We start from the raw sequence: 15105 nt of genomic DNA, 5'->3' as shown, positions 1-15105 counted from the left end.
TTCTTGTCTCCATAGAAACCAATGTTAGCTCAGCAAAAGTCACCACTGCAAAAATAATTTCTGTTCATTCTGAGATGTGCATGCAGTTGGGTTTTTGGAGGGGCAGAAGAGATCAAATGCTTTCCCCTATGGTCACAGTTGCAGCTCCAGACACCAATTTAAAAACATCTGACCATTTAGGAAAATACATATCTAAATGGTAACTTCCTACCTACCTTCAGCTAACAACTATGTTTAGAATAAGCCAAAAGGCTTACACACACCCAGTTAAAATCCAAAGAACTGGCATTCCATTTTCCCACCATATGAGCCCCCAAGGTGGCTTGCATCAAATACTTAAACAAAATATCTTAACCTTCTCCTTTATTGAAGGATGCTCTAGAAAGGACTTTTAGTACTCACATGGCATCCCTCTCCAACGCAAATGGCCCACTCCTCAAGATCAGAAAAACCAGGCAATAGACAAAAGTTACCAGAGTTATTGATTTTTACTACAGGGCTGAAAATTTAAGAACTGAGATGAAGCTGTATGTTCGCATCCCTCTACAGGACTTCCAGTTGATAGAAAGCTAGCAGGGCAGGACAATGATACCTGTTTTCCAGATACTCCAGCAATTGTTGTGAGTAGTGCTTAAAGTCACTGCAGACGCAAACAAAGCCTGGAAGAAGGCATTTATAAAGAGTTTGCTGCTACCAGTTCAAAGATTTAAGCATGGACCATTGCGGCATTCTAGTGTGCTGATCCATCTCTTTTGCAAACAGTTGAGGGCAGGAAGCATAAATGGGTTGATCTTCCCCATCTTCACCATTTATGAAAGCCTTGGCATAGGGTAAAAAAACACACAGGAGTGGGACTTGTCCAAAGTCACCTATGATCTACATGCAGTAATTTCAATCTGGGCTTCCTCTGCTGCTGAAAATAATCTGTTTAAACTGGTTCAGAGCAAGAATCTTGCAGCCAACATAATATACACAGGATTCAGAATTCTCTGGTGATTCAGAGGCTATAGGCTAATCTAGATCAGAAGAAGAGGGTGAAATAATATACAGTAGGGACAAAATGGGGTACGTTACACAAAGAAACCAAATCCTGTCAACCACACAAGAAGCTGTGCAAAAAAAAATGTACGTGTTGCTCTACGTCACTCTACTAAGTACTGAAAAAAGCAGTCTTAGAGAGATGGGTCCCTATCACTATCCAGGTTCTCCAACTTACATTCTCATTGACATAGGAACCAGAAACATTGATCAAAAATGTACAAGAGGCAGCAGCATTACTATTTCGGGGAAATGTGCCATATTCTTTTAAGAAGCTGTTCATTACATAAGTTGTTTATTACAAGTATTTTATATCTCTGTTAAAGAAACTGCAAGAGGCTTCCTCAGATGTTCATCATTGTTCTTCCTGGGATAAGGTCAGTAATGATGGGCAAGTGCTTCAAAGACACTCATCCAACATCTTCCAGTGTTAGATTCACTGTAGGCTACGTACTCACCCCTTTGGGGGTTTATCATGCAATCTGCTTCAACTGAAGATATACCCTAGAACAAAGAATCTTCTACAATGTATGAAAGAGACTGCATTACAGGCAAGTTGAAGTTTATGTTTTTGAATTTGTCTCTTTGAAGAGTTGCCTGAACATCAACATTTGGAAAATCAACAGCTTGTAACAAATATAAGATGTATGCAAACATACCCAAAGTGTGGGCAAAATCTGACTTTATGACTATATATTTCACACGTCTTGGCCCTAGTTAAGCCTTTTCAACAAGTACCTCAAGTGGAATATGGATTATATAACAATATTTTTTAAAAACTAGGACATTTGCATAGACAGCAATAAGAGAAGATGACATACTGTTTGCTGAATCCTACCAGGCTGAGCATCAGACAAGTCTGGGAAGGTGAGGCAGTAGATGGAAAGTTTTTAACTAACGAAGTAAATACATGACAGTCAAAATCCATTTTAAAAGTACTCAAAACATCTACATGGAGGTTCTATGACCAAATGTCTACCTCAAACAAAACATAGCAGTATTAAAGATACATCGATTCAAACATCATTGCTATTCCCAAACATTGTAAATCCACTGAATCAATGGGAATTCAATAAATTAATATTGATTCAATGGGTCTAACTCTAGTTGGGAACAGAAATGGATGGATCATAAATTTTACATGCAGGCTTATGGGGGAGTGTAAAAATGTCACTCTCTATAGGTGAAAAGGATTTGAGCAGTAACCAAAGAGGGGTAGGCTACCAGAATAAATCATCATAGGCTATTTGGTTTTAGGCAGGAAACTGTACTATTAAATATATATCAAAATTCCAAAGGAATTAAATGCTGACATATTTTTATATATATATAAAATAAGGAGACGAGTTTTCTAATCCTCAGGCACATCAATGTTGTCATGATTTCTAGTGGATTTCCCAACATGATAAAACGAAGAAATCTAAACACTGCTATTTTTTCCATGTCTGCTAGAAAGGGTTCAGTTATGAACAGTGCTACTTAATTCATCTCAGGTTATTTATACAGATTTAACCATAGCCTCAATTAATCATTGTCACAATTATAATGTACCTTCAGACTAAAAAAATTGTAAGAAAAACAGATTGGATTGTATGACAAAGACAAGCTGACTGGATCCATTGATCTAAATATTTTACACATAGTAAAAATCATGAGCTAGTGAACAAGTTGTGTTACTGTAAGAGGCAAGGAAGATTACTTACCTAAGTTGTGTCGCTTTGCCTTTGCGTGCTCGTGTATGTGCTTCTTCGTAAAACAGCCAAAGAAGACACAATATAGGCAAGAATGGAGTCTATTCAGATGCGCACCACACATATGACAGATGCACGACTTCGCCTGAAAGAGTAAAAAGAAGCTCATTACAAACATCAAATACCATATCATGTACATTCATCCACACAACATTGTGTAGATGAACATTTACGTATTCACATTTGTGAAGGCCTGAAGCAGACGGGCCAAAAGGAGTGGCTTCCAGCTGCTCCCGGAGTGTAGCATGCAGATGATGCATATCCCTGGAGCAGCCAGAAGCTGCTCTGAGGCCGCATAAGGCAGCCCAGAGCCACCAGCAAACCACTCCTTTTGAAAGATTGTTTGTGACCATGGCAGTGGCTGGCTATGTGTGTGGGCCATACGGTCACCACAGTCCCAGGCTGATTGTGGTCCAACTGCGGCTGGAGCTGCCAGAGGCCACTCCTAGCCACCAGTCTGCTTCACCCATAACAAAGATTAAAAGGCACTTTTTCCCTATTTTCAAACATCAACATTGGCCATAATCAATAGGTAGGGAAATGAATTCTCTGACCAATAGAGACATATAGAAAGCAATTGTGTAATGTCTTCTAACTGATAAAGACTAATTCCCAGAGTCTATATTTATGTGTGGTGGCACACTGACACCATGTAATAAACAGATATGCAGAGTTGACAACCATCAACAAATGGCTCACATCTGTTAGTGGCATGACAACAATTAGGTGACTGCTTTGCTGGTCAGTCAGTACAATTAACAATGTTTTAGAGTTTTTTTAATTGCTTTTCCAAATTGTTACATTTCATTAAACTGTAAAACTCAATTCTATTAAATTACATTTAAATAAGTTAAATTTTTTAAAAATTCATTTCATTCTTTATTTGCCTATTTCAGACTAAGCACTCACTTGTTTAAGTGACCACAACACTTCCTTCTAGATTCAAGGACTATTTAAGTAACAGTTCATGCTGAAGGTTATGCCACCTTACCTTTGGAGATGCTACGATTAAGGGAAGGATACAGAGAAAAACAGCATAGTATGTGCCCACTCTTAACAAGTGTTAAATGAACCACTAATTTCCTCTCACTAAAAAAAAGCCACAGCAAAATCACAGCAGCTAAATGCAGAATGCAATATTCTTCCAGCTGTCAACCAATGACAAGAGCACGTTTTTCATCAATATTTAGCAACTCTCAGAAGCTAGGATGGATTAAATACAACTGCCAGCGGGGTAGCTTCATTGGCCTTGCTTCTCTAAGGAAAGGAGAATTATATAAGCCTGCTTAAAATGTGCACAACTGAGGACAAGTATCCGAAAGTGTACTTCCACTGACTCACACTGTTTCCTTCAGAGTTAGTAAACCCATTTTCTTATTTGCAGCCCCCCTGTGCAGCCTAAAACCCTGCTCTGCAGGACCGAAAACCATCTGGAGTAGAAGATGAACGGAAACTGCATACCAAAAGGTTATGCTGGAATCTAGTGTGTTCGAAATACAATTCAGCTTTTCTTACTGCATTTTTGTTTAGACTACAGAATGGATTCCATATCACTTACATGTGAAAGAAAAGAGCTACGAAATTCTAGGATCCCAAATAAAAGTTAAGATGCATCTGAAGACCAACTTACTACAGGATATATCATTCCCATATACACTACCACAAGATATCAGATCTTTTCTTAACAAGGATGGAGGAGGCAAAGTCTTCAATGTGCGGAGAAGACACTGAAAAATAAATTGATTGGTCTACGCATGCATTGGAAGATTTGACAGATCTGCCAAGAGGAGGAGCTGTTTTAAGAGGGCTTTCCAATTCCATACTGAACTTCAGTTCTACAGCAACAAGCTATTCTACAGACATAACAAAATATAAAAGCAAGAGACATACAAGGAAGCCACAGTTCATGGCTATGTTCTGAATATTAAATACAATCCCAAAGAACTAAAAGATAGGCCGAATGGGGTAAATGAAAAAGAAGCAAGGAAATTAATCATTTGAAATTTCCACTGATGTAAATGTGCCAGGTTTACACTGGAGGAGTTATCAGTAACAGAGGCTCAGAATCCACAATATGTTGTCAATACTGGAAAAATTCTCCAGAGGTAGTGTAGGGCTTAGTAAATCAATAGCATCAGAAATTATTAGGGTTAAGAAACCCTAGCATTGTGAGAAGACATTTTCAGATAATTTCTAGGCAACTGCATCACTGTGAATCCCAAAAGGTAACTTTGCATTCTTCCTAAGTCAAGGAGGATTGCAACTCCTTCTCTCACAACCCTGTTCAATACAGTTACATATATGCACTTATATTTCAGTGTGCTGAGTGCTGACTTTATCCTTTTCCTGCAATGCACCACTGCAGCAGCCAATTTAACATGAGAACAAGTTGACTGCCAATGCTGCAGTACTGTGTTCTAAGATACAGTATAAAAACCTATTCCTTTAACTCATCATTCCCCTGTGTCAGCAAATTGTGAAAATGTTTTTAAACATCTTATTAGGTAATGCACTGATCTAATCTTCAGGGACATGTGACATGAGAAGTAGAACAGCAGACTTGCTAAGCAGCCTTGCCTACCTGATGCTGTGCAGGGTGTTTTATTCAATGTTACCCATGATACCAAGAAGCTATTTGCAAGGCAAGATCACACTGAACAGATATTTTATTCTTCCTGGGAGGGGAGGAGGAAGGAAGGTAGGCTCTTGGGATACCTAGTCTGCTACTCCGAGCAATATCTTTTCTGCAAAAGAAACTTAAGGGAAACATACATCAAAGCTTCAGCGACTCGCTGGATCTTATTTAGGCAAGCAGTGACTTCAGCTGGGTTCTGTTTAAGCACTGTAAGCTGTCCATAGGAAATGAGAACATCATTAGTCCACATCAAAGTCACTGTAATTCTGCTCGTAGGAAAGATAGCGCAGCAGAGATCCTCTACAAATGATTTATTTATACGACATAAAAAAGTCAAAAAAGGAGAAAAGTAAAGATCAACTTCTACCTATGTTTCCTTTAAAAAGGAAATCATTCTTTGTGAAGTGCATTTGACCAAAGACGGGTTCACTGGATCCCCTCTAAATCAATTGTCTGACCCATAAAAGGTGTAAAAGCCACACACCATATTTTGAGAATGGCAATACGATTTAGGCCATCTTCATCACTATTACCAGGGCTATGGATTGTGAAGCAATTTTGGATAGAGTCAGTAGAAATGTACCAATTCCAGTTTCATAATAAACCTTATAATATTAAGTGCCCTATCAATCTACGTATCCTGATGATTCATCTCTATGCCATGCCACAGGATCAGCCCAAAGCCACTGCTTATGGCCCGGGTGTTCCAGGCCCTTGTTTCGTTAAGGAAATATACCACGTTGTATCACTGGGAACCTTGCTTTAAAGCAATGTTTGAAAACTGTCCATCTAATGGTGAGTATATAAAGATAACTTTTCCCAATCAGACTAAAGAGGATAGTGAGTAAACTGGCAGTTCAGAGGTCACCAGAGATATCTATTCAATAAGGGGACATCACAATAAGCCATGGTTTATAGTAACAAGAACATGCATCAAACCTGAAACGTTGTTCATCTCCCCTCTTCTTCTAGCACAGTTATGAGATTTGAAGCTTTTGCTTCTATTTATGATAAACCACAGCATGATATTTTATCCAAACACAAAAAAATGAGCTTACTTTTAACAACGGTTTGTTTACACAGATTTGAACTACAGGTTATGAACTTGTCAATCTCGATCATTTTGAACAAGCTGTAGTTTTAACATTAACCATAATGTAAGTGTAGACATAAAGGTAAGCTGTGACTAAGCCTAATAGAGGCAAAAGCTTCTGTTTGCCTTTGGAGATTTACCCCACAGGAGTGGGGAAATGGGATAGCTCTCCTGCACCTTTAATACTTGTGTAGAAGAGGGAATTTCATGCACCTTCACCTGCTAAAAACCCCTCTCCACAAGTTAAAGTGCAGACGTCCTGCTCTATTTTTCACCTGGCAACTCTAAGAAGCACTGAAACCTCAAAGTAGCTTAGGTAAAAGGACAATAGCTAAAATGCAGTACGTATTAGAGTTAAGATTAAGTTGGAAACAAACAAAAGCTCTGTTTAACAACACACACCTTTAGACCAGCGTGCTTAACGTTTCTATACTAAAATATTCTGCCTTGAGCAATTAGGCTTTTCAGCCATCCTAGAAACCCAACACTAAAAACATCCTGATATATAGTACCAACAGAAGATGAGTATGCAATTCTCTTTGCTTTTAGGAACATTGCAAAAAGTTACTGCATTTGCCAAGTATTCATATACAAGTCCTATACGTTTCAAAGGATTGGAGAACACTATCTTTTGAAAAAGGTTATGCTTATACATTTAAATGTTCACTTTTCTGTGTCAGACATAAGCCCTTACAACCTCCTGTTGTAGGAAGAACTAAACTACAGTGTTCAACTTGGCTGTCTTGCGAAATCTGGCTGATTTGCACGGCTGTGGAAGCACAAAGCAGCAAGGAGAGTTACAGAGCAGCCCTGCCATGTGGCACAGAACCAATCCGTTTGGCTTGCCTCAATTTCACTGCCCTGAACAAGGCAGAGGGTTAAAGCCCTAGTTAATGCCAAAGCATGGCTGTGCACCAGCTATCCTTCGCCGACAGTCTACATGGTGTCACTGCCAGCTTGCAAAGTGTCCAGCAACCCTGAGGCTGTTCCCTTGTATGAGAATGGCACTGCTAGAGCAGCGGAAACAGCAGCACTGGCTGCTTCAAAGCCAGAATTTAACACATGCTAATATTGTTGGCAGTAAAAAAAAGTGCTTCCATTAATAACTTGTTAATGCTTTCTACCTTCCTTTAGCTCTTTCACATCCTGTCACCATTCTAGATATAAACAAATACAGACTATTTTCTCATTTAATCCAAAGAAAAACATCAAGGTCTTTTTCTACGCCGCACATCTACATGGAAACTGCTTAACTCAAAGAATCTGAACCATGCTTAGAGACACAATCCTTCTTAACAAAAAGTTTTTAAATTGTGTTCCTACAGAAAATGTTCAAAAAACACAGAGAGAGAGAGACTCAAACATTCAACAGTAAGTCACCAGTGTAGCTTCTATGGCCTTTGTGGCCTTTTGTACCTGCAATACTGCCTCCTGTGTCATTTTCTTCTCTGACCTCCGTAACCTTAATCCTACAATGACCTCCATAACCTTAATTCCAGATTCTAGGAACACACAAAAAGCAAACTGGGCAGAAACATTTTTTTTATTCTCAGATTTAGCAAGTATCTTCAAAACCTAGCAGCTGGTGCAGAACAGGGACCTAACAGTGCAGTTCTATGCAAATCTATTAAAGAAGACCCATTGAATTCAGTGAAACAAATTCCTGATTAAGTAAGTGTACATGTAATTGCTGAGTTGTGAATCAGCCCTTTTCAAATCTAGTTTCTGCTGTCAATTCAACAGATGTTCTTAGACAAGCAAACTACTTTCTCTTTGTCCCTGTCCCCTGTGGTCACACTACAGGAATGGTTTGGTACCTTCTTACAAGATTCCTTTTAGGATTATAGACACACACACACACACACACACCCCTCATATATATATATATATATATATATATATATATATATGTATGTATGTATTCATAGCAGTAACAAATGCAGCTATCTTCCAGTCAGTGGATGCTCACCAAGTAAACCATCAGAAGGTACTCTTTTTGGTTTTAATACTGTTTTAATTTTCCTCAGCTATATGACAGAAGACCTGATTTACATGCACAAGGTAAAGGTCTGATTCAGTCAATGGCATCTCCAGCTAAAGCTAAGAAAGAATTCTTCCTAGACCCATATAGAGAATCATTACCCGTCACTATCAACAATACAGCATCAGAAGAACTAGTAGTCTAGACTGTATATTGGATACAGGCTTTCCCAGGCCTTTAAAGTATATCCACTGCTTTGTTTTTAATGGTTTATGTTGTTAACATAACAATTTAATATTTTACCTACATTTTTGTTTTTTGCATAGTGTGAATTTTTATGTATGTTTGTCTTAATTGTTGCACGCTGTATAGACTGCTTACAAGACTGCAGTTAAGAAATTAGACTAGGAATGGGAAGGGCAGCAACGGAAAAAAGTAGGCAAGATCCTAAAGAGAAAAGATATACAGTGGACCCTTGTTACACGCTGGGGTTTGGTTCCAAGATCCCCCGTGTATAACAAAATCCGTGTATGCTCAAGTCCCATTAAATATAATGACATAGCAAAATGGTGTCCCTTATCAAAAATGGAAAATCAAGGTAAATTTATACTTTTTTGTAACATTTTCAAACCGTGTATGCTTGAATCCATGTATAAAAAAATCCGTGTATAAGAAGGGCCGACTGTACAACTGAGCACTGAACCTGGAATCATCCAACCCACTGTATTCCCCATCGCCATGTATAGATGAGAAAGCTGGAGAGCAAAGAAGGCAGATAAAAATCAACTCACTTGAGATGTGGTGCTGGAGAAGAGTGCTGAGAATACCGTGGATGGCGAAAAAGACAAACAAATGGGTCCTTGAACATATCAAGCCTGAACTCTCCTTCTGGAAGCCAAGATGATTAAATTGAGGCTGTCGTACTTTGGTCACATCATGAGAAGGCATAGGTCATTAAGAAAAGGCAATAATGCTAGGAAAGGTAGAGGGCAGTAGAAGGAGAGAGAGTCCGCACGCCAAATGGATAGACTCAATTGGAGAAGCCAAGGGCCTGAATCTACAAGACCTGAGCAGAGCACTGGATGATAGCGGCTCTTGGACATGTCTCATCCACAGGGTCACCACAAGTCAAGGGCAGCTAACAAGAAGAATGCTGTATAGAGGGATGAACTGGGGGGAAGGCAGGATACAAATAAATAAATATTAAGACATGTTACCTTCTGACTAGCGCTAAATGTGGGATGTAAACTTCAACAGGCGGGCTTTATTGCACACCCCTGTGCCCAAACAGTAGGTATCCCATACCCGATCCAGGCATCCTGTACCCGATCTGGGCTTCTCCAGCACTTTGCAAAGAATAGGATTTCCCATTCTTTGCAAGGTACAGTATAGGAGAAGCCTGGATTGGGTATGAGATGCCTACTGCCTGGGCATGGGGTGCACAATAAAATCCAACTACTAAAATTTACACCCCGCATCTATTGTGGGAATAAAGGGTGGTGCGATAATCTCCTTAGTATAAGACAGTTTTTATGCTTGATTGTATGTTAATGTATAGATCTGTTTTTTGTCATTTTGTTTTATAAACTGTCTTGTAGTCCTTACTATGGCGGAAAGATAGTGCAGAAATGAGTCCATAAATATTTCATTAAAATACATGCACGATTGGCTCAATTTGGGGGACTATTTTTCACTTTAGAAGACCACTTGTTGTTGTTACTTCAGGTAAGTAAATCCATTTCAACAATGATCCTCTGTAGAACCTAACCTGTCCAGTCACAATTTGCAATGATCTTCCAGTATGTATATTTTTCCATAAAGACAGACACAAGAACGTTAGGACTCCTCCTCTACAAAGCTTTGATGTATGTGCATTAAGCACATGATGCAGTTTGGCATATTGGCTATTATAGTCTTAATATTTAGTAAGCAGCTTTTGGATTTATGCAGAATGCATGATAAAACTTTTAACATATCTATAATCATGTAATCTATGATCATGTAAACACACACATGGATATTTATGTGTCTTACATCACAGTACCTCCTCCTTTTAGTTAAGGAAAGCTATAATGTTGTCTCACAAAAAATAAGGAAAAGGTTATATAAGGCTTTACAGGGAATGTAAGACTGTAGTGTGGTGAACTGTTACTGTACTGTTAAAAGATACCAATTTCAAAACAGACATCAAAGGTAGCCCCACACAAATCCCATTAAAGTAATTTGAAGATTATGTAAGTAAGACATGTGTCACCATGGCCAGAATAGGTATCTCGAGGAAAGCGCACAACTGATACGCTAGCTTTAAGTGGGCAAAATCCTGGCCACCACCAAGACCTACATCTCTATGCACACTTGGGTACAGGAGCAAACTCAAACTGGGAGCCTCTGCCTTCAGGGGGATGTAACCAGGAATTTAGCCAGCCATCCTGCTAGCACTACTCCAGCCTACAAATGGTGAATCAGATACTCTAGATGCAAAGGCCTCCTGTAATGACCAAACAGCATCCTTGTTGTCGTTTGTTGTCAAGCTGGGTTTGATGCAACCCTATGAATAAGAGACCTCCAATACACCTTTATCCTGCTCAAGTCTTACAAATTCAGGGCTGTGGCTTCCTTGACGGAGCGTATCCACTTGTAATGGGGTCTTTCTCTTTTTCTACTGCTGTCCACCTTAGCAAACATCACTGTTTTTTCTAATGAGACATCCAAACAAAACACTGCATCACAAACAAGATAGCCATCAGAAATAACAAAATCCCTCTAATGCAGCCTACATGTGCATGTTTTTTTAAAGCATCACTTTAATTCAAACTGCGAAAGAGGCTAAGAGCTGCAAAGAGATTGAAGGGTTTATACACTTAACATTGTGTATAAAATAAGAAAAATACACGAAACCAAGTCGGTTCAACCAACAAAAGAGGCAGTTTGGGGGAAAGAGGCATGAAATGTATCTTCAATTATTTAAAAGGCTGTCATGAAGATCAATGTTTGTCCTTACTATCAGTAGCACCAGAGTATTCAGCAAAGTAGATTTAATATAAATTATTATAACTGCTCACTGGCCAATGTACAAGGTTGCCTAGCAATCTCCTCCACTGAAGATATTTTGAGTAGCAACTAAGTAAACACTGGAGATGTTGCAATACCAATGACTGAAAACGCAAGGCCATAAAGTTCCTCAAACACATAAAAACAGTCGTTCTCACTTTCTATGCTACAACTATCATAAAAATACTGCCAGGCTACTTTACAGTCAAGGACTAAGCATCTAGAATGATGTTTAAATTAGAAGCCACATCACTTTATGGAAATCTTAAAAATAGGCTTTGGGCTTGGCTACATAGGTTATTTAGGGCCAAAACAGGCAGTCCAAATATGCCTGCTTATGGGTGTCATTGGTGCACAGCATTTAGATGCTGCACGTTGCGATGATGTCTTGAAGCCACCCAGACGTCAAGCAGCCACCCAGACATGGTCAGCTTCGAGACACTCCAGTGGCGCAGCGTTTATACGCCACATAAAAAGGGGGTGGGAGAGGATGTGAACAGGACTAGTGAACAGGCCTCAGTCCATCTTCAGAAGGGGTGGCTTCAAGCTAAGAGCAGCGCATTTAGGAACTGGATGCTTAGAGCATCCTTTGGCCCTACCACCAATTTTGTTGTTTTTCCCTTGCTGCTACTGCTGCATCCACAACCTCTCTCACCTTGCCACTGCTACCATTACTGTCTCTGCGTCCAGCTTTATATCAGCACAGCCAAAAGGCCTAAAACTATAATGAAATCAGTAACACTTGGAAAGTACTTCATTGGTTTAGCAGCCACCATTGAGAAAGCTCTGTTTCTGAGTAGCCTGTCATCTTTATCTCAAATGTTAAGGACACCAAAAAGGGCTGCAAGAGATGCTCCGAGAAGCCTTATGTGGCTGGTACATAGCAAGGTAAACAACGTGTACTCAGTTCAGTTGGAGCTCCACATTTGAGGCTTTGATTTTTACAGATTTGATTATTTGTGGATGTGATTGTTTGCACTTTCTCTAGGAATCTCTAGGTCCTCCAGTGCAACTCTTCCAGACGTTGACCATAGGATAGTTCAGGAGCACCTACAAGTTCCTTGATAAAGCACTTCTCTAGGCATTTGTAGATCCTCCAGCATGATTCTATGATCAACCTCTGGCAGATATTGACCACAGATTTGCACTAGAGTACCTGGAGATTCCTAGAGATGTGTTCTCTTGAGTAAAAAGAATAGTGTTGTTGTTGTTTTTAATGTGAGTTTTTTCCACACTCATAGGGAGGTCCTTCACTCCTAATCCCAATGAATGTGGGGGGACCACTGTATTACAGTTCTTCAAAACAGCTAAGGGAGCACAGAGAACTGCCACAATCTGCACACAACTCCTCCTACTAGAGTTAAATTTCAGCTGAGTCACGTCCACTGTCCTGAATAAATTATCAATTACAGCTCTTGTAAGGTCAATTGTTTCAAGATGCCCCACCTCAGAACCTCCAAATATTCATCCTACTTCTGGGAAACACTTCCCAAAACTAAAATGACATCACTGATGATACATTAGAGGTGGAAGGGAGAGAGAGAAAGAGAAAGTAATACTGTACTAATTTCAAACACCATTAAGCACATGCAAAGCAGCCAGACAACAAATATTCACAAAGCAAGAGATTCAAACAGAATATTGATTCATAGTGTCCTGATTTATCTATAAAACAGTCTACATAAGCTCAAGAAGCAGAGCTTGATTAGAGGGAAAATGCTGACCCTCAGCAGGAAATAATATTTCAGAATCATGACAGGACACTGTTACAGATGAATATCCAAAGAACAGAATCTACACATTACCCAAATCATTTCCAAAACAAACTACAGTTGGCCCCCCACATTTGCGGATTTGACTTTTGCAGATTTGATTATTTGCGGTTTTGATTAGGATGTTCTCTCTAAGAATCAATAGCTCCTCCAGCACAACCCTGCCAGAAGTTGACCATAGAGTTGCGCTGGAGGACCTAGAAGTCCCTAGAGAAAACACCTCTAGGCATCTGTAGGTCCTCTGGCATGATTCTATGATCAATGTCTGGATGATGGTGGCATGGAGTTGCACTGGAGGACCTGGAGATTCCTAGAGAATAATGTTTTTTATTTGCGGTTTTTTCACATTCACGGAGGGCCTTCACCTTTAATGTGGAGTTATTGCTGTAATCAGAATTGCAGCATTCCCACTTGTACATTGGAAAAGATAAAAAAATACTAGACTGAACTAGAAGAGCCAGCACAGTGTCATGGTTTGAGCGTTGGACTATAACTGGAGGTCAGGATTCAATTCCTCTGATCAGCCATGAAAACCCACTGAGTGATCTTGGGTGAGTCACATACTCTCAGCCCCAGAAAAGCCCACCTTAGGGTTGCCCTAAATCAGAAACATCTTGGAAGAACACAACAACAGATTGTTTTAACTGTAGACCTCAGTGTTGTTTGATCAGCATGGAGAGGTTATGCTATATGTACTTTTTCATTCTTTTATCCCCATTTACTGTTACAGCAGATTTCTGCAATAGTATTGGCTCTATTACACATTTTATGTGAATATAGCCAGTCTCAGCTGAGTAATATCACATATCAGCTGTGGTGACATACAGAGCATTAATCCTGAAGCTTACTAATGCTATGCTTATCTTATGAATCAGGCATTTATATTCAGAATCCTCACATATAGAATTTGGGATGACTACAACAATGCTCTCAGACACAAATAATAAAAGGAAGTGCATTTCTGCAACTTGTAGAAATCATACTTCCAAAAATATGTTTTTGCTTACCCTTTTCTGGGTGATGGCAACATATAAGACAACTAAAGCAAGTGGCATCTACACAACTATGCTTGATTCCGAACTGGGCTTAACAACCAACCTTTTTTTAACCTACCAACCTATTTCATATGACATCTAAAATATATATATTTGCCTTCTACATAGGGCTACAGACATACTCTTTTGGAATTTAGGGATTATATACCCAAGGCTACCAAGTGTCTCCCTTACCATGCTCATGACAAGATCACATCTAAACCACCAGTTATTTGGTCAAAGCCAAGCCAGGGTACAACAATAATCCAAGACTATTATCACAACAGTATACAAACTATGATCACAGCTGCATCTCTTAACACACAAGACTCCCACCAAGCAAGCATTAAGTATACACAATGGAATATCTGCTCTGTCAAAGGTACTACCAACACATTTCTTCTTTTCCCATGTGACAAATTCACACACTCCGCTCCACTTAATAATAATAATAATAATAATAATAATAATAATGCACCTATTAAAGAACGTAGCCTCCAGGAAGTGTTCACAGCAATTGCTGTATATTAAAACATTATCTTTAGGCTAATGTAGATAATTATGGAACATGTCGTATTACTACTCTGTGTGTTCCTCACCAGGCCTCTCATAACAACTGGAAGACAAGTTCTCACATCAATAGAATAGCCTCCTAGGTCTCGCAAAAGGAGAATAAGTGACATGTAGTACATCTTAATTTCACCTGCAGTAAGAACTGTAGAAACACTGGCAGAACAGTCCTATTCTTTC

At 39.3% G+C, this 15105-nt stretch overlaps 1 protein-coding gene across 4 annotated transcripts in view; it reads right to left on the bottom strand.

Moving 5' to 3' along the window:
• Nucleotides 1–15105, bottom strand: part of USP22 (ubiquitin specific peptidase 22) — an 83366-nt gene that overhangs the window by 58161 nt on the left and 10100 nt on the right. For 3 of the 4 annotated variants that reach the window (XM_042437459.1, XM_042437457.1, XM_042437458.1), the window contains one exon: nt 2742–2874. In XM_042437459.1, coding sequence (XP_042293393.1) covers nt 2742–2853 — 112 coding nt within the window. In that variant the 5' untranslated portion in view covers nt 2854–2874. Of the gene's footprint in view, nt 1–1859; nt 1933–2741; nt 2877–15105 lie in introns of those variants that run through there. The other variant, XM_042437460.1, reaches the window with a different exon arrangement.

Source organism: Sceloporus undulatus, chromosome 8 (assembly GCF_019175285.1).
Source record: "Sceloporus undulatus isolate JIND9_A2432 ecotype Alabama chromosome 8, SceUnd_v1.1, whole genome shotgun sequence".
Classification (NCBI taxonomy): Eukaryota; Metazoa; Chordata; class Lepidosauria; order Squamata; family Phrynosomatidae; genus Sceloporus; species Sceloporus undulatus.
This window is presented reverse-complemented; position numbering and strand designations above follow the sequence as displayed.